Genomic DNA, 19,036 nt, shown 5'->3' on the forward strand with positions numbered 1-19,036 from the left:
TTACCGCAACAAAGTCTTTGAAATGTAGACGTTCCGCTAAAGAAAAAAAAATGCAGACGAAGCTGCAGATAACACTGGTGCAAAGAAAGCTAAGCAGACCACGAAGCTGTACATAATCCGACCAACAACCTTCCCAAATCTCAAAACTTCAAACAGGCAGCAGCAGCACTAGCACACCAGCATTTGTTTCTGTGTTATGGAGAGTCAAATCTGTCTGAGAAATATATAATGCTACTATTCCATGAGGGAAAAACACAGGCTAATTTAACTGGTTACTAACACGAATAGTCATCTTAAAATTTTCTCAAGCTTTGCAGATAGCACTAAAGCTAGGTGAACAAAACAAAAAACAAGTTCGCAGTCCACGACATCGGAGGGGTGCGCTCCGTCTTCATCACCTCTCGGAACTGGCTGCCACCCTCTGCATGATCATAGACTCGGCCGCCTGGATAGCTTCAGATGACCCAGTTATAGTCACTTTCCTGCACCAGTAAGAAACAATTGAGATATGTTAAGATCGACGGGCCAAGAGGTGCTCACAGAGAAGAGCGGGTCCAATGCTAAATTACCTGTCAGATGTTCCAGCTATGAAGTCACCCCTATCTGATATCTTGATCCTGGCACCACTAGCCTGCAGTTGCAACAAATTGCTATAGTTAGTTTCCCTAAAACATGGTGCGCTCATAACCAAGAAGGTGGAGAAAAGTTTCTGCATATTTGCCCCAAATCATAGAACTACGAGAAAGTACTACTTGTACATTTTGTTAAGCCTAACATGATGATAGTCGCCATATGCTCACTTCTCTTTAACTATTTAGTATTTACCCTTGTGGGCAAACTACATGATCATATGAGCTTTCTGAAGGCAACAGCAGTCAAGGACTTATAATAGATGGTGATATATCAAACAAGATTGAGTTATACTACCCCTGTTCCATAAAATAAGGCGCATAATTTTTTTCAAAAGTCAAACGATGTAAACTTTGATCAAGATTTTAGGAAAAACTATCAATATCTATCAGGCTAAATCAATGTCACTAGATATATCAGGACATACATTTTCATATTATATTTATATAGTTCTCAATGGATTTTTCTATAAACTTTGGTCAAAGTCTACTTCGTTGACTTTAGGAAAAATATATACACCTTATATTAAGGTTGATAGTATAGGGGAAAATGAACTGCAGAAGCCTTATACATCTATACAACGTGTGCATATGTATATGCACAAGACATACTAACAAAATTGCCTATCCGGTCACGTAGGCTAATCAGAAGCCTTGTATATCTGTACAACAGCACGTGTGTATTATGTATATGCAAAAAGCTTTAAGTAACTGAGCATCTGCTGTAAAAAAAATAAAAGCTAATGCAATTGATGTATATCAAATTCCCGTGGTGCAAGAAATTACCTGAATGATCTCTGTTATGTTCTTCCCTGCTCGTCCTACAACTGCACCGATGTGTTCATCAGCAACACCGATGGTATGTGATTCTTGGGCCTCAGTATTAGCAGGTGATCTAACAGGTGTACCAGGCTGCAAAGTTACAACATAAAACAATTGTTAGTCTATTTGAACACATATCAGGTTTACAATTCCATTAAAACAGGAAAAACAAAACTAAAAAAGATTTGACGTAGAGTTATACAACTAATTATACAGATGATAAATACAAGAAATATCAGTTCTGTCATACAAGCAGTCTTGCAAAATAATAATAAAATATGCATCTAAGATATCATGTGAAAAGATCAAAAGGCATGAACAGGCACACACATCAAATCAAACATCAAGGAGTGTAACTCACACAACATCAACCAGAAGTTGCAACATACACACCTCTTACAACAAAAAGAAATGTTTAGTGTGATACACCTAGACCCTTTTATTTTCAATGCACTACCTAAGACCAATAGCATGAAAAAAAAACTTCATGGGATACATATACGTTATCCTTCTCCAGAAAACAACACATGTCTGCAAGTGGGATATAGTGATTTGTTTCAAATGCACTACTAATACAGTAGAGTGCACAAAAAGTTATCAGGACATCAGAATACATTCATGAGATCCAAATCTGGCCCTTTAGTAATTTCAAAGACTTGGACAGGGAAAATGGTCTATGCACTTACTAATGTAGTACACTGCAAAACAGGAAACTGTATTTCTATTAGAAAGCATCTGATGCATATTACCCACCAACATCTCTCTCCACAAGTAGACAACAAAATAAAACATATGGTACACGCTGAAAAAAAAAAGTGCACAAGATGCAGGACAGCAACATGAATAATGCAGCAGCAAACACCAACCTTGTTGTTTTGGTACCTTCCACCACCACCAGCATAACCATTAGGTCCATAGTTCACAGCATTGTTATATGGAACCTGTGGAATCATATACCCAACCGGAACAGCAGCAGGGTAACTTGGGAAACCAAGGCCTGAATATTTTGAAGTGAAGGAATGAGTAAGAGGAAATGGTGATGCCATATCTGAAGGGTGAGTCCATCATGACAAGCAGTATGTCTACCAGCACAAGTCAATATATCCCAGCATTCAGTTGAGACTTTTTTTAGAAAGAAAAGCATGTTAAATACAGCACATGGATTCCTCAAAGACTGGCGCAAGATAGGTATTATGAGCAGGCACCCCATTTAAGCAAGCATGTAGCAATGTGCTAAGATCGAAAATTCAGTAGTGAAAATTATAGGATTTACCTGCATATGGAAATGGGGAACTCAAATTAGGTGGGTAGTGAACATCCTCAGATAACTTGTTCAATATTAAATATATCGCTCGCATCTGAGTGTTTAAGGGTCCTGTGATAGTAACAAGCCTATCATGCAAGCCAACGAAGTTGTTGTCCTGTGGTGAAATCTTAATTCCAGCATGTGAATCTTCAATGAATGACCTGAAGAGAGAGAGAACACCAACTTTCAACATTCAAAGGGGCAGAAATAAAAATACAATAAATACAAGAACAACAACAAAACATGGGAAAAAATTAATATCAGACCAAGCAGATGGGTATTAAGAACAAGACTATATAGTTCGTACTACCATCATCTGTTGGTTCAGATATACTTCATCAATTTACTGAATCGTTACATAACACACGCATTGAAAATTGAGTATCACAATGGGATAAGACTTAATGATAGCATCAGAGATTAGAGCATGTTTATTGATTAGGCATACTTGATTGTTGCTCCTCCTTTACCAATAATCCCTCCACAAGAGCTGTTAGGAACTACAAGTCTAAACTTAGGCCTAGCTTCAGCTTCATTGGATTCTTCCGCCTGGACAGGTGTAGGAGAATAGGAAATATCAATCAATGGCAACATGGTCGTACGAACATGAATGTTTCCAAGGCAAGTTGATTTACCTCTGCCAAGAGTTTCTCGAGAACCAAATCCATGGCCTTTATTACATCGTCAAATTGCCCAGAGACCATGATGATTCTGTCATTTGTACCAGGGAAAAACTCATGGCTGCGTGATAACTGGATACGAGCACCAGACTGAGACTGGAAGTCATTGATAGTTGAGCCACCCTTGCCAATAATGCACCCTGCTGCCGTGTTAGACACCAGGAACCTCAAATGTGTTGGCTTCTCCTTTTCATCTGAGGAGAAAGATAAATTTTGAACTCGGAACAAAGGAATTTGAACTGCGATAACAATTGCCACCATTACAAGTTTATTGGCGTAACACCCAAAAGAAGCAGCATGGGCAGTAGAGTTCCAGTACTAAACGTATTTCCCTGTGTGCAGCTACAACAATTTATCATGCCAACAGCCAGAAACGTAACTATGCACCATCAGGCATGCAGCCATTACTAACCAGAGTGCAGCCATACCAAAACTGGCATTACAAGTTTATTCACGGTGTTTTGCAAGCCAAGAAGTCCGCCACCGCAAGTTGGTCGGAATTTTGTTGGAGTCAATCCATGATACAATATGAAATGGCATAGCTTGCAGAGGTTAATTATACAGTTACGCTTAGCACCCAAAAGAAGCAGCATGGGTAGTAGAGTTGCAGCATATAAAAGTGTTTTCCTGCGTGCAACTGCAGCAATTTTAACGTGTCGACAGCCGAGAGCAAATTTCAGCTACGAAGCAGGAATACACACACCCACCTATTCTGTGGTGTGAAACCACTACACATGAGGACCAAACCTAGGTGTAGCCATGCCCCATGCACCATCAGGCACGCTGCCATTTTTTAACCGAAGCGCAACCACGCGAAAACCTCGCCTACTTACTATCATCACCACGACGTCGCGTCGCCGCGGGAAGCACCGGCATTAATTCATCCGAACCAGCTAACAAAGCAAGGCGCATTAAGTAAACCACCAGCACCGGATTATTATTCCAAGTTCGTGCTAGCATCCCCGTGCGAACCAGGGGCGGCACGTGAGTGAAGTGTATACCAAACAAACTAAAAATAAACGTGATCCTTGGTCAGCTGGCGCCTCTCCTTCACACTGCGAGAGCAGCCCAAATCGGCCGGACTGCCGCGCAAGGGGACGCGCACGGGCGGCCGCAGATCTCGGCCCCGGAGCGCGGCGGCTGGGCCGAGGCCCGGATCTCGCGGATCCAGCGGCGTCGGCAGCGCAGTGTCCGCGTTCCGCCGCAGAAGCCAACTCAGAGAGAGAGGGGTTGTTACCTTCGTGTTCGGGCTCGGGCTCGGCCTCGGGGCGGTCCTGCGGGGGCGGCGGGGAGGAGGAGCGGGGGGCGCGCTTGGGGGCGGACTCGGGCGAGGAGGCGTAGGGGGAGCCCGGGGCTTCCATCGGCCGGCGGCGGCGGCGGTGGCGGTGGAGGTGGAGGCGGGGGGGGGGAGGGAGCAGAGACGGAGGGGGAACAGAGTAGATCGGTGTGGGCCTACGCCATCAAACGATACGATTGAGCCGAGGGAGGGTTTGGCTGCGCCGCGCCTGGGCTTTTATCCCGTCCGCGTGCACGATACATACATAACCCTGCTTCTGCTGCTTTTGTTTCGTTTTCTTGGGCTGTCGTATTCGTATCAGCGGTCCGTCCTCGTCGCCTAGATGCCGCGACCGTAACAGCTAGATTTTGTACGACAAGAAATGCCAACCATTGTGTATTGTGGCGATTTTTTTAATAATACGAATTCTTTTATTATTTTCCATGCATATTGCGCGTTTTAGATCTATTTCAGTTTTGCGACTAGTTGGTCAGCTATCCACCAATTGGTCAGCTGTCGACCCACTGTGTTGGGATTATTTGCATGATTCTTCCGTTTAGGGTTAGTCTAGGGCTCCTCCCACCTCTTCCATAAATATTTTCCCGCACATAACTCCTCCCACCTCTTCGGTAAATATTTCCCCGCACATATCTCCCGCGTACGGCACACTCGGGAATTTTTTTGAAAAGAGGCCGCACATATGACCAACTAGTCACAAAATTGAAATAGATCCAAAACGCGTAATATTCCCGAAAAATAATAATAATATGTATTATTAAAAAAACGCGTGGATTGTGTAGGGGGAAACGAAAAAATTGTTTCATTGTTTGTTTTCTTTCTAAACAATCTAATGTTGGTGCTTTATAAAAGGTGAAAAAAAATTCTAGTGAGAAACGGGGTTTTCATCTACATCGACGCTTCTGATAGCTTCGTCAATCCTAAGATCTATCGGATCAGTATCTTGGACTTGATCCCTCAGAGGTGCTTACAGAGGATTGTATGCGTTTACACAGGTGACTGGATGTATATATTTGTGAGAGTGTGTTTGTACGTACAGTATTTAAAAAAAAATCTAGCTAGAAATGTTCAACTGGTGCGGTCTGGACTTCAATTATTTCACTTTGCATAAACGGCATGCGCGCCTGCTTGCTTACCACTAAATCTTGCCATCGCGGGAAAGTTGATGGATTTGATTTTTTATGGGAAAAAGTTATGGTCATTGAATTGTTTGTTCAGATATTCTTTCTGTTGAATGTAGAAAAGCTACAACCTAATAAGGCAATCTATGTAGTCTACAATTTCTGAAATCTCAAGGTTTATCACGTTGGCAGCTTGGGAACAGCCTTGGCGGACAAAGTTTAGTCTCACATTGCTACTTTGGAGGGAGTTGATGTGGTATATAAGGACTGTTGTTCTAGTCCTTTCAAGTCAGGGAGAACAGAATGAGCCCTCGCGCACTCCTCCTCCTCCGCCTCGCCTCGTCACGCACGTCGCGTTTGTGACTCGAGTCCGAGTTCGAGACATACTCAAGGAAAGCTAAATTTTTTCTTGGTGCACCAACTGAGTTGGGCACCTGTCGACCTGCATGTGCATGCTCGCCGCCTGTCCCTGGCTTCCTACGCGTGACAACGCGGTCGGATCGACTCTCCTCCTAGGCTATACCAAGAGACAAAACAGATCTGAAAATACAGGCTCAGAACTCTCTATTCTGCATCTCTCACGAAGAAGTTCATTTTGTTGCGCTACTCTCTAGTCTTTCTCATCCCGGCTACTGCGTGCACAGCCGTCCGGGAGAGCAGGCCTCCGAAACCCCACCCGTCGAGATCCTGCACCGGGAGGCGGGCGATAAGGCTTTTGGGGAGCGTCCCGGCGCGACTGCTCGCTGTTGTTCGTCTTCATCTTCGCCGGTTCGACTACTTCCTCGACAGATCCGACTACACCATGGGCGACATCAACAATGACCATGGTGCTGCTGCTGGTGCGACCTTCCCGGTCGCGATGTAAATGTTTTTCCTCTCTTACCTTGCACTGCTACTTGTTCCATGTTCAGATCTGATGCATGTGCTTAGTCTGATGTGTGTGGTTAAGTATGCTTGTGCATCTGTCATGTTGTTTTCGGTAATTAATCTCACACGAAAATTGCCTAATAATCTGACAATCCAAAAACCTTATTTGCATAGGCAATTTTCACCGTCTGGTTTTGCTGCTGCGCTCAAACCGAGCCCGTTTACGAGTTCTCATTTCAAGAGATGGCAGAATAAGACCCTCTTGTGGCTCACTTCTATGGGCGTGCACCGAGTTGCGGAAGGTACTCCCAGAGGTCCGCTTACTCCTGAAGAGGATAAAGTGTTCGGGGATGCCACCGTAATCTTTGTGGGTGCCGTTCTAAGTGTGCTTCGAGACGAGTTGGTTGATGCTTATCTGCACATCCGAAATGGGAGGGAACTGTGGGATGCACTGGACGCTAAGTTTGGTGTTGCCGACGCCGGAGGTGAACTATATGCTATGGAGCAGTTCAATCACTACAGAATGGTTGAGAACCGATCTGTAATAGAATAGGCTCATGAGATACAGATCATGGCAAAGGAACTTGAGCTCCTCAAGTGTGTGCTACCGGACAAGTTTGTCGCGGGATGCGTTGTCACTAAGCTTCCCCCTTCATGGAGGAACTTTTCCACTTCTCTGAAACATCAGAGGCATGAGTTCTCTATTGAGAATATCATGGGCTCTCTGGATGTTGAGGAGAAGGCGGGGGCAAAAGACAAACACACTGGAGGACCAGAGGGACGTTCTGCTACCAATATGGTGCAGAAAAATGCCCACAAGTCCAAGGGAAAGAATAAGGGAGTCTCTCAGACTACCAACTCGAAGAAGAAGGGGAAAACGGAGAAGAAACATCCTTACTGGGTGTGTGGCGAGATAGGCCATTGGGATCATCGTTGTCCACAACGCAAAGGAAAGAAAGGTCAGGCTAGACAGAACTCAACTTCTGTCAACATGGTCATTGGTAACAAGGAAGGAACTACAAGGTATTTGTTATCACCAGAATTTAGCCAGAGCAGGAGATGGGCCGTGATTGAGATGGGCTTAGAGGATATACACCTAAAGAGTTTCGGAACCGGCTTTGGGCTAGAATGTGGGCTAGATTGCCCGTGTATCTGTAAATTATGGTAGATTATGTGTCGGTTAGAATTAAGAGATAGAGTTTAGCTCGTACACGGTTGGGTTTATTCCCAAGTTAGAAAGTCTACGGACTATAAATATGTATCTAGGGTTATTGAAAAAGGAGGACAATCACGTTCACGACAAACCAATCTAGGCGCATCGCCACCCCTTGTTTCGAGGGTTTCTTCCGGGTAAGCGTCATGCTGCCTAGATCGCATCTTGCGATCTAGGCAGTATCTGTTTATTCGTTGCTTAGTGTTGTTCGAACTGAAGCCTTGTTGATGGCGAACAACACTATTATCGTAGATGTTTTGAGGGCTGACGTGGATACTTTTCTGGTATACTTGCTTAGCTATGCTGCCCCTCAACATCTAGCTGCCTTTGCGCCTATCTTGGGTGTAAGGGCAGCACCTTGCTTAATCTCTGTTTAGTAGAACCGATCTGTTATAGTTGCTCCTTGTTCTACAAGGATTAGTTTGATATCCGCATGATTAGGCCTTGCAAACGGGTTGAACGATCCAGTAGTGCGTGAGGCATGGTTTGCTGATCCTAGAGGGATTGTTCCGGGAATCGACGTTATGTTGGTTTTTAGGCCTCTTTAGGACTAGTTTTCTATCATCTTACGTGTCTGCCAGGCTCATCCACGTGTAGGATGTTCCGGTTATGCGGTGAAAACCCTAAGCTGTCGTAGATTGATTTATCTTGGTATTGATTAAGCAGGACCCCCATGTTAACGTAAAATCCAACGTGTTCCATGGGTCAATCGGCTCTTAGAGCCGATTCACAGAGTAACCTAAGAGCCGATCGGGGCTCGTATTTAATGTTTGCGCGTTTGCCATGCAGGAAACTAATTGAAGCAATCCAACACCTTCCTGACCAGGTATAGATCAGGTGGCACGCCCTCGCACCAGCTTGGATGTGTGCCGGAGCATTGCGGGCCGTCGCCCGAGGGACCAGGGCCCACCGCAGTCCTGGGAGCCTCCCGGCTCTACCGTGTTGCCCGTCGCTGCTCGCCGGTGGGTTTTGGTAGGCAACACATTCTGGCACGCCCGGTGGGACACTCTACAACAACGGCATCGACATCCGCCTCTGAGATGGTGGACGAACCAGTCAAGTACGAAGAGCTGCCTGAGGAGCACAAGAGGAAATATGATGAGATTAAAGCCGTCTTCGAATCCGATCTCATCGGCTCTTTCGCGAAGACCCGTTCACATGGCATCAGGTGGAAAGGGTTCTCACCCGAGGGTGCTCTCGATGAAGTAGATCTGTCTACCCCTTCAGAGGAACGCACCAGAGTTCTGCGCCAGGAAGTTAATTACATGGTGGCTCATTCTCTACACCGTCATTCTGAGAGCCTGGTGAACGCTTTCGAGCGCATTGCGGTCCGCGTGGTTCAGGAAATCATGAAGCATCAATACTCTCCGTCAGGCCCTGTCCTAGGGACTTACCAGGGAGAACTACCATTCCAGACCAGACCGCCGCTGCCATTCGCGCTTGCAGCTCCAGAGCCACGGGGTTCACCGGCGTACGTCGTCTACAAGGTTGGAGGCGATCCTGGCGATTGCCAGTTCCTATATGAGCCGCCTAAAGAGGTCCCACATGGATACGTGTGCACGTACGTGCCGGACTGCAATAACTTGGCGCGCACGAACCAGATCACGACAGGAACGATTTCTGGAGCAGACGCCGATAAACAGGCATGGCTAGCTAAATATGCCACCGGAACGAGTCATGAGAGCTCGGCCCCTGCAGCTCATACCATGGAACAAATCAGTACAATCTTGAGAGACCAGTTCGGCATCCTGCCAAAGAGAAAAAACAATCGGCTATTCCAAGCCGTACCCTGACGAGTATGATGTGATCCCACTGCCGCCCAAGTATCGGCTCCCTGAATTCTCAAAATTCAATGGATCAGAGGGGTCTAGCTCAATTGAGCACGTGAGCCGATACTTGGCACAGCTGGGCATGATTTCAGCATCAGACCCGTTACGTGTGAGGTTTTTCGCACAATCTCTCACGGGATCGGCTTTTGGGTGGTATACCTCGTTGCCACCAAATTCAGTCCGGACGTGGAAGCAGCTTGAGGAACAGTTTCATACTCAATATCACTCAGACGCTACCGAAGCTGGCATTGCCAATCTGGCACAGGTGCGGCAGAAGCGGGGAGAAACGGTGTCAGAATACATTCAGCGTTTCAGGACTGTCAGGAACCGATGTTATTCGGCTCGTTTATCTGAGAAAGAAGCAGTCGATCTGGCAGCATTGAACCTCGCAACGCCGATCAAGGATCTGGCTTTCCAAGTAGATTACGGTTCACTGGCGCACATGGTCCAGAAGTTAACTTTGTATGAACAACGCCACCCAGAATTGTACCAAGACAAGTTCAAGCGTCCGGTCAGCCTGGTCGAGACAGAAGAAGTCGAGGATTCTACAGAAGACCAGGAAGTAGCCGTGGCTGAATGGGCTCGGGGGGCAGCCCCCGTGTCCTGCAAATGGGTGAAACAACAAGGGCCTGCAAAAGGGTTTGACTTTGATGTGAGCAAAGCTGAGCAGATGTTCGATTTATTGCTTAAGGAAAAACAGCTGAAGTTGCCCGAAGGCCATAAGATCCCTACGATGCAAGAGCTGAACGGGAGACCGTACTGCAAGTGGCATCACTCGTTCACCCATATCACCAATGACTGCAAAGTATTGCGTCAGCAGATCCAATCGGCAATAGAACAAGGCCGTTTGATCTTTGGGCAGTTTGCCATGAAAGTGGACACAAACCCGTTCCCTGGCGTCAACATGGTGGAACTCAGTCACTCCGCAGGGCGTCGGCTAGATTTCTCATTCGACGTTAACATGGCAGGGCCTGTATACCACCATGGCAAGGATAAACAAGAAAGCAGTCATGCCCGTAGCAAGGAAAAGGAGGAGGCCGGCCCACGCGACCGGTCCCGATATGACGACAGACGTTACCTCACCGAGGAACAGGTGAGAAGCGTGCGGTACCAACGTCCTCTCTCCGCGCATCTCCTTAACAAGTATGAACGTCAGTACGACCGACGTCGGCGGTACGACAGAGACGACGAAAGATATCGTCGGTCTGACGTAGACAATGGAAGATATGTCGGTATGATAGAAACGACGAAGGATATGAGCACCGCGCGGAAGGGAAGTCACGGGAGCAGGAAGACGTGGATCGACACTGGGACTATCCTTTCTTTAAGCACTGCTGGGATTCAGGAATGAGCCGATTGCCTACAATCGAAAATTGCCCGGAGTGTGGACAGCAGAAGACGGACGCAGGAGAGGTGTCAGTTTTCAAGCGTCTAGGGCCTCTCCCACCTCAGAGCAGGCGAGCTGAGTCCTCCCAGGAGGAAGATTTTGAAGAGTCGGAAGATGAAGAAGAGGATAGATAACATCGGCCAAGGTGGTGCCCTGATGGACTCAGTCACTCCCAAAAGCGTAGGGTTCAGCGACTACGTAGCTTGGAGCAAGCCGAGGCGCAATACCTGCACACTTTGAGGAAAGCGCGGCCCGATCTGGCCGTGAAAATTCAGCAAACGTTGGACGCAGAGAATCGTCCACAGAAAAAAGAATGGCGCCCCAAGCAAGTAAAAGCCGATGTGGAGGCATCGGCTGGCACAAACATGGTGTTCATACTCCCTTCAGAGTTTTGTGCTCCAAGAGCTGAAGAAGTGCCGATAGCGCAGTTCAACTGCGGCCCACGACCAGTTATCTTTGAAAAGCCACGAGAGAAAAGCTACAAACATTTGAAGGCCCTGTACCTAAAAGGTTATATCAATGGGCAGCCTGTCGGCAAGATGCTGGTTGATACGGGAGCGGCGGTCAATATAATGCCATACTCCATGCTACGGCGTTTGGGACGCTCCAACTCAGATCTGATCAAAACCAACGTCACACTAAGCGACTTCAACGGCCAAGCATCAGAGACGCAAGGCGTTTTGAACGTGAATCTAACCGTAGGCCGAAAAACCATCCCGACGTCATTCTTCATCGTCGACAGCAAAAGCACTTACGCTGTCCTGCTAGTGAGGGATTGGATTCACGCCAACTGCTGCATTCCATCCACAAATGCACCAATGCCTGATACAGTGGGATGGCGATGAAGTGGAGGTCGTCCATGCAGATGATTCAATCGAGATCTCAATAGCTGGCATGAACATTTGGGATGCAGACGGCCAAGAGCCGCTCTCTGGAATCAGTTTAGACGGCTGTGAGCGTATCGAGGTTACAAAAAACGGGGTGAGGCTGGTCTTATCCACCGGCCTGACGGAGTAGCAAGAGCAAAATCGATGGACGTACGTGGCAAGGCCGATCCCTGCGATCGGCCCCAAAAAATAAAAAGCGATGATTTCACCTCAAGCATGTCACGTGAGACTCCCTCCCATAGTGGAGAACAAATAAGTTGTAAACCTTCATTGAGCAATGCAATCAAAATGGGGGCCGATTCCAGCAATCGGCCCAAATTATCCTTACCATACGTTTTGCCTGTGTTCAGCATCGATCTAGCAGGCGACGGAAAACTAGGATATGGGTTTACATTGGCTGATGAGCTAGAAGAGATTGACATTGGTCCTGGGGATAAGCCACGACCAACATTTATCAGCAAGAAGTTGGATCCGCATCTAAGGGGCCTGATGATAGCTTTATTGAAAGAATACCCAGACTTCTTTGCCTGGGATTATACAGAGATGCCCGGGCTAGACAGGAGCATCATTGAGCATCGGCTCCCTCTCAAGAGAGGATTTCGGCCGTTCCAGCAGCGAGTACGACAGATGAAGGCCGAAATACTAGAAGAAGTCAAGAAAGAGATCGAGAAAATGTTGACCGCCGGATTCATCAGGCCATGCAGGTACGCTGAGTGGATTTCTAATATCGTACCGGTAGAGAAGAAGGACGGCCGATGGCGCGTCGCCATAGATTTTCGGGATCTCAATAGAGCTACTCCAAAGGATGAGTATCCAATGCCAGTAGCAGAGACGTTGATCAATGCAGCTGCTGGTCATAAGGTTTTAAGCTTCATGGATGGCAATGCCGGTTACAACCAAATTTTTATGGCTCCAGAAGATATACACAAGACCGCGTTCAGAGTACCAGGAGCAGTGGGCTTGTTTGAATATGTAGTCATGACATTTGGATTGAAGAATGCCGGCGCAACATACCAAAGAGCCATGAATTACATATTTCATGATCTGATCGGCAAGTTGGTGGAGATCTACATTGACGACGTGGTAGTCAAGTCTGTCTCAGTAGAAGGACACTTGGAGGATTTACGACGCATCCTGGACCGAACTAGGAAATTCGGACTAAGAATGAATCCAAAGAAGTGTGCCTTTGGTGTAACGGCCGGTCAATTCTTGGGCTTCTTGGTTCATGAACGCGGAATTGAGATCGGCCTAAAAAGTCAGGAGGCAGTGCGAACAATGAAGCCGCCTACCACGAAGAAGGAACTGCAGTGTCTCATCGGCAAAATCAATTTCGTCAGAAGGTTCATCTCCAACCTATCAGGACGAATCGAGTCGTTCATGGGATTGGTAAAAATCAAAGCCGATGAGGAATTTCACTGGGGGGCAGAGCAACAGCAAGCGTTCGACGAGATTAAAGAATATCTAACGAAGCCACCTGTGTTGGTTCCGCCCCAACAGGACAGACCATTCTATATTTATCTGTCCGTAGCTGACACTTCCATCGCCTCAGTGGTGGTGCAAGTCTATGATGGTCTGGAAAAAGTCGTGTTCTACCTCAGCAGAAGGATGTTGGATGCAGAAACTAGGTACCCTGAGATCGAGAAGTTGTGCCTCTGCCTATTCTTTACCTGCATCAAGCTTCGTCACATTCTGCTGAACGCAGAAATTGTCATCATATGCAAATCATACGTTGTCAAACACATGCTGTCGGCTCCTGTGTTGAAAGGCCGACTCGATAAGTGGATGTTTGCATTATCGGAATTTGATCTCCGGTATCAACCTGCGAAAGCAGTCAAGGGACAAGCGTTAGCCGATCTTATTGCTGAGCGAATCAACACCGATATAACAGCATTGTCTGTACGTGCATGGGCCATGTTTTTCGATGGATCGGCTTGTGAGGATGGTTGCGGCATCGGCATTCTGCTCGTGTCGCCCCGGGGGGCAACGTATTCCTTCTCCATCAGATTGTCTACCCCTTGCACCAACAATGTCGCTGAGTATGAAGCAATACGCAAGGGAATGGAGTTGCTTGTGGAAGCCGGGGCAGAAGCGGTGGAACTGTTTGGAGACTCAAAATTGGTGATTTCCCAACTCACGGAGGAATATAGATGTGAGAGCGAGTCGCTCTTCCCATTATGGATGCAATGCCGTGAGCTGATGACACAATTTAGGTACATAAACTTCAACTGGATCCCGAGGTCGCAGAACACCGAGGCAAACGATCTTGCACAGGTGGCGTCAGGCTACAAGGACGCAGCAGTTGGAGCCGATGTTCAGGTACAGTTCCTGGCACCGGATGACTGGAGAGCCGATATCTTCAATTACTTGAAAGATTCGGCTCGGGGGGCACCTAAACGGATAAGATACAGGGCCATGAAGTACGTCCTTATTGGGGATGACATGTTCTACAGGACTTTGGAAGGGTTACTTCTCAAATGTCTGGGACCAGCTGAGTCAAATCAGCTCTTACACGAAGTACACGAAGGCGCCTGTGGAACTCACCAATCGGCTCATAAGATGAAATGGCTGATCAGGCGATCGGGGTTTTATTGGCCCACCATGCCTGAGGATTGTTTTACGTACTATAAAGGGTGTCAAGCATGTCAGAAATTCAGGAAAATTCAGATGGCACCTGCATCAGCAATGAACCCTGATACGTCTCCAACGTATCCATAATTTCTGATGTTCCATGCTTGTTTTATGACAATACTTACATGTTTTGCTTGCACTTTATAATGATTTCATGCATTTTCCGGAACTAACCTATTAACAAGATGCCACAGTGCCAGTTCCTGTTTTCTGCTGTTTTTGGTTCCAGAAAGGCTGTTCGGGCAATATTCTCTGAATTGGACGAAATCAACGCCAAACATCTTATTTTTCCCGGAACCTTCCAGAAAGTCAGAGGGGGCCAGAGGGGTGCCCTGGGGGCCCCACACGTGTGGTCGGCGCGGCCCAGGAGGGGGGCGCGCCGCCCTAGTGTGAGGTGGCCCCGTGGCCCCTCCGACTCCGACTCTTCGCCTATTTAAGCCCTGGAGACCTAAAAACGCGATACCAATTGACGAAACTCCAGAAAGACTCTAGGGGCGCCGCCGCCATCGCAAAACTCCAATTCGGGGGACAGAAGTCTCTGTCCCGGCACCCTGCCGGGACGGGGAAGTGCCCCCGGAAGCCATCTCCATCGACGCCACCACCTCCATCATGCTCCGTGAGTAGTTCCCCCATGGACTACGGGTTCTAGCAGTAGCTAGTTGGTACTCTCTATCCTATGTACTTCAGTAGAATGATCTCATGAGCTGCCTTACATGATTGAGATTCATCTGATGTAATCGGTGTTGTGTTTGTTGGGATCTGATGGCGTGTAACTCACACGTTCGTTGGGAACCCCAAGAGAAAGGTATGATGCGCACAGCAGCAAGTTTTCCCTCAGAAAGAAACCAAGGTTTATCGAACCAGGAGGAGCCAAGAAGCACGTTGAAGGTTGATGGCGGCGGGATGTAGTGCGGCGCAACACCAGGGATTCCGGCGCCAACGTGGAACCTGCACAACACAACCAAAGTACTTTGCCCCAACGAAACAGTGAGGTTGTCAATCTCACCGGCTTGCTGTAACAAAGGATTAACCGTATTGTGTGGAAGATGATTGTTTGCAGAAAACAGTAGAACAAGTATTGCAGTAGATTGTATTTCAGTAAAGAGAATTGGACCGGGGTCCACAGTTCACTAGAGGTGTCTCTCCCATAAGACAAACAGCATGTTGGGTGAACAAATTACAGTTGGGCAATTGACAAATAAAGAGGGCATGACCATGCACATACATATCATGATGAGTATAGTGAGATTTAATTGGGCATTACGACAAAGTACATAGACCGCCATCCAACTGCATCTATGCCTAAAAAGTCCACCTTCGTGTTATCATCCGAACCCTCCAGTATTAAGTTGCTAACAACAGACAATTGCATTAAGTATTGCGCGTAATGTAATCAGTGACTACATCCTTGAACATAGCACCAATGTTTTATCCCTAGTGGCAACAGCACATCCATAACCTTAGAGGTTCTTGTCACCCCTCCAGATTCACGGAGACATGAACCCACTATCGAGCATAAATACTCCCTCTTGGAGTTACTAGCATCAACTTGGCCAGAGCATCTACTAATAACGGAGAGCATGCAAGATCATAAACAACACATAGACATAGCTTTGATAATCAACATAACAAGTATTCTCTATTCATCGGATCCCAACAAACGCAACATATAGAATTACAGATAGATGATCTTGATCATGTTAGGCAGCTCACAAGATCCGACAATGATAGCACAATGGGGAGAAGACAACCATCTAGCTACTGCTATGGACCCATAGTCCAGGGGTAGACTACTCACACATCACACCGGAGGCGACCATGGCGGCGTAGAGTCCTCCGGGAGATGATTCCCCTCTCCGGTAGGGTGCCGGAGGCGATCTCCTGGATCCCCCGAGATGGGATCGGCGTTGGCGGCGTCTCTCCGGAAGGTTTTCCGTATCGTGGCTCTCGGTACTGGGGGTTTCGTCACGGAGGCTTTAAGTAGGCGGAAGGGCAAGTCAGGAGGGGGCACAGGGGCCCCACACCATAGGCCAGCGCGGCCAGGGGGGGGGGGGGCGCCGCCCTAGGGTTTGGGCACCCTGTGGCCCCACTTCGTTTCGTCTTCGGACTTCTGGAAGCTTCGTGGCAAAATAGGCCCCTGGGCGTTGATTTCGTCCAATTCCGAGAATATTTCCTTACTAGGATTTCTGAAACCAAAAACAGCAGAAAACAAAGAATCGGCACTTCGGCATCTTGTTAATAGGTTAGTTCCGAAAATGCACGAATATGACATAAAGTGTGCATAAAACATGTAGATAACATCAATAATGTGGCATGGAACATAAGAAATTATCGATACGTTGGAGACGTATCAGCATCCCCAAGCTTAGTTCTGCTCGTCCCGAGCAGGTAAAACGATAACACAGATAATTTCTGGAGTGACATGCCATCATAATCTTGATCATACTATTTGTAAAGCATATGTAGTGAATGCAGCGATCAAAACAATGTATATGACATGAGTAAACAAGTGAATCATATAACAAAGACTTTTCATGAATAGCACTTCAAGTCAAGCATCAATTAAGTCTTGCATAAGAGTTAACTCATAAAGCAATAATTCAAAGTAAAAGCATTGAAGCAACACAAAAGAAGATTAAGTTTCAGCGGTTGCTTTCAACTTGTAACATGTATATCTCATGGATATTGTCAACATAGAGTAATATAATAAGTGCAATAAGCAAGTATGTAGGAATCAATGCACAGTTCACACAAGTGTTTGCTTCTTGAGGTGGAGAGAAATAGGTGAACTGACTCAACATTGAAAGTAAAAGAATTGTCCTCCATAGAGGAAAAGCATCGATTGCTATATTTGTGCTAGAGCTTTGATTTTGAAAACATGAAACAATTTTGTCAACGGTAGTAATAAAGCATATGTATCATGTAAATTATATCTTACAAGTTGCAAGCCTCATGCATAGTGTACTAATAGTGCCCGCACCTTGTCCTAATTAGCTTGGACTACCGGATCATCACAATGCACATGTTTTGACCAAGTGTCACAAAGGGGTACCTCTATGCCGCCTGTACAAAGGTCTAAGGAGAAAGCTCGCATTGGATTTCTCGCTATTGATTATTCTTCAACTTAGACATCCATACCGGGACAACATAGACAACAGATAATGGACTCCTCTTTTATGCATAAGCATGTAACAACAATTAATAATTTTCTCATTTGAGATTGAGGATATATGTCCAAAACTGAAACTTCCACCATGGATCATGGCTTTAGTTAGCGGCCCAATGTTCTTCTCTAACAATATGCATGCTTAACCATAAGGTGGTAGATCTCTCTTACTTCAGACAAGATGGACATGCATAGCAACTCACATGAAATTCAACAATGAATAGTTGATGGCGTCCCCAGTGAACATGGTTATCGCACAACAAGCAACTTAATAAGAGATAAAGTGCATAATTACATATTCAATACCACAATAGTTTTTAAGCTATTTGTCCCATGAGCTATATATTGCAAAGGTGAATGATGGAATTTTAAAGGTTGCACTCAAGCAATTTACTTTGGAATGGCGGAAAATACCATGTAGTAGGTAGGTATGGTGGACACAAATGGCATAGTGGTTGGCTCAAGTATTTTGGATGCATGAGAAGTAATCCCTCTCGATACAAGGTTTTAGGCTAGCAAGGCTTATTTGAAACAAACACAAGGATGAACCGGTGCAGCAAAACTCACATAAAAGACATATTGAAAATATTATAAGACTCTACACCGTCTTCCTTGTTGTTCAAACTCAATACTAGAAATTATCTAGACCTTAGAGAAACCAAATATGCAAACCAAATTTTAGCATGCTCTATGTATTTCTTCATTAATAGGTGCAAAGCATATGATGCAAGAGCTTAAACATGAGCACAACAATTGCCAAGTATCACATTACCCAAGACATTAATAGCAATTACTACATGTATCATTTTCCAATTCCAACCATATAACAATTTAACGAAGGAGAAACTTCGCCATGAATACTATGAGTAGAAACTAAGGACATACTTGTCCATATGCTACAGCGGAGCGTGTCTCTCTCCCATAAAGTGAATGCTAGGATCCATTTTATTCAAACAAAACAAAAACAAAAAAAAACCGACGCTCCAAGCAAAGCACATAAGATGTGATGGAATAAAAATATAGTTTCAGGGGAGGAACCTGATAATGTGTCGATGAAGAAGGGGATGCCTTGGGCATCCCCAAGCTTAGACGCTTGAGTCTTCTTAGAATATGCAGGGGTGAACCACCGGGGCATCCCCAAGCTTAGAGCTTTCACTCTCCTTGATCATGTTGCATCATACTCCTCTCTTGACCCTTGAAAACTTCC

General features: G+C 46.1%; 1 protein-coding gene across 1 annotated transcript; it reads right to left on the reverse strand.

Moving 5' to 3' along the window:
* Positions 1-109: 109 nt before the first annotated feature.
* On the reverse strand, positions 110-4,863 carry LOC127305272 (protein BTR1). Its single transcript, XM_051335681.2, has 8 exons — positions 4,675-4,863; positions 3,393-3,631; positions 3,206-3,306; positions 2,725-2,918; positions 2,318-2,448; positions 1,416-1,541; positions 570-631; positions 110-482 (listed from the first exon to the last, which is right to left on the reverse strand). The coding sequence occupies exons 1-8, from the start codon at positions 4,796-4,798 to the stop codon at positions 395-397; spliced, it is 1,065 nt and encodes a 354-aa protein (XP_051191641.1). The 5' UTR covers positions 4,799-4,863; the 3' UTR covers positions 110-394.
* Between the last annotated feature and the right edge of the window lie 14,173 nt (positions 4,864-19,036).

Source organism: Lolium perenne, chromosome 6, assembly GCF_019359855.2.
Source record: "Lolium perenne isolate Kyuss_39 chromosome 6, Kyuss_2.0, whole genome shotgun sequence".
Taxonomy (NCBI): Eukaryota; Viridiplantae; Streptophyta; class Magnoliopsida; order Poales; family Poaceae; genus Lolium; species Lolium perenne.

Coding starts and splice junctions, on each gene's coding strand:
- LOC127305272 (XM_051335681.2), bottom strand. CDS start 4,798: ATGGAAGCCCCGGGCTCCCCCTACGCCTCCTCGCCCGAGTCCGCCCCC. Junction 3,307..3,392: donor TCGAGAAACTCTTGGCAGAG/GTAAATCAACTT, acceptor ACACCTGTCCAG/GCGGAAGAATCCAATGAAGC. Junction 632..1,415: donor ACATAACAGAGATCATTCAG/GTAATTTCTTGC, acceptor TTGCAACTGCAG/GCTAGTGGTGCCAGGATCAA.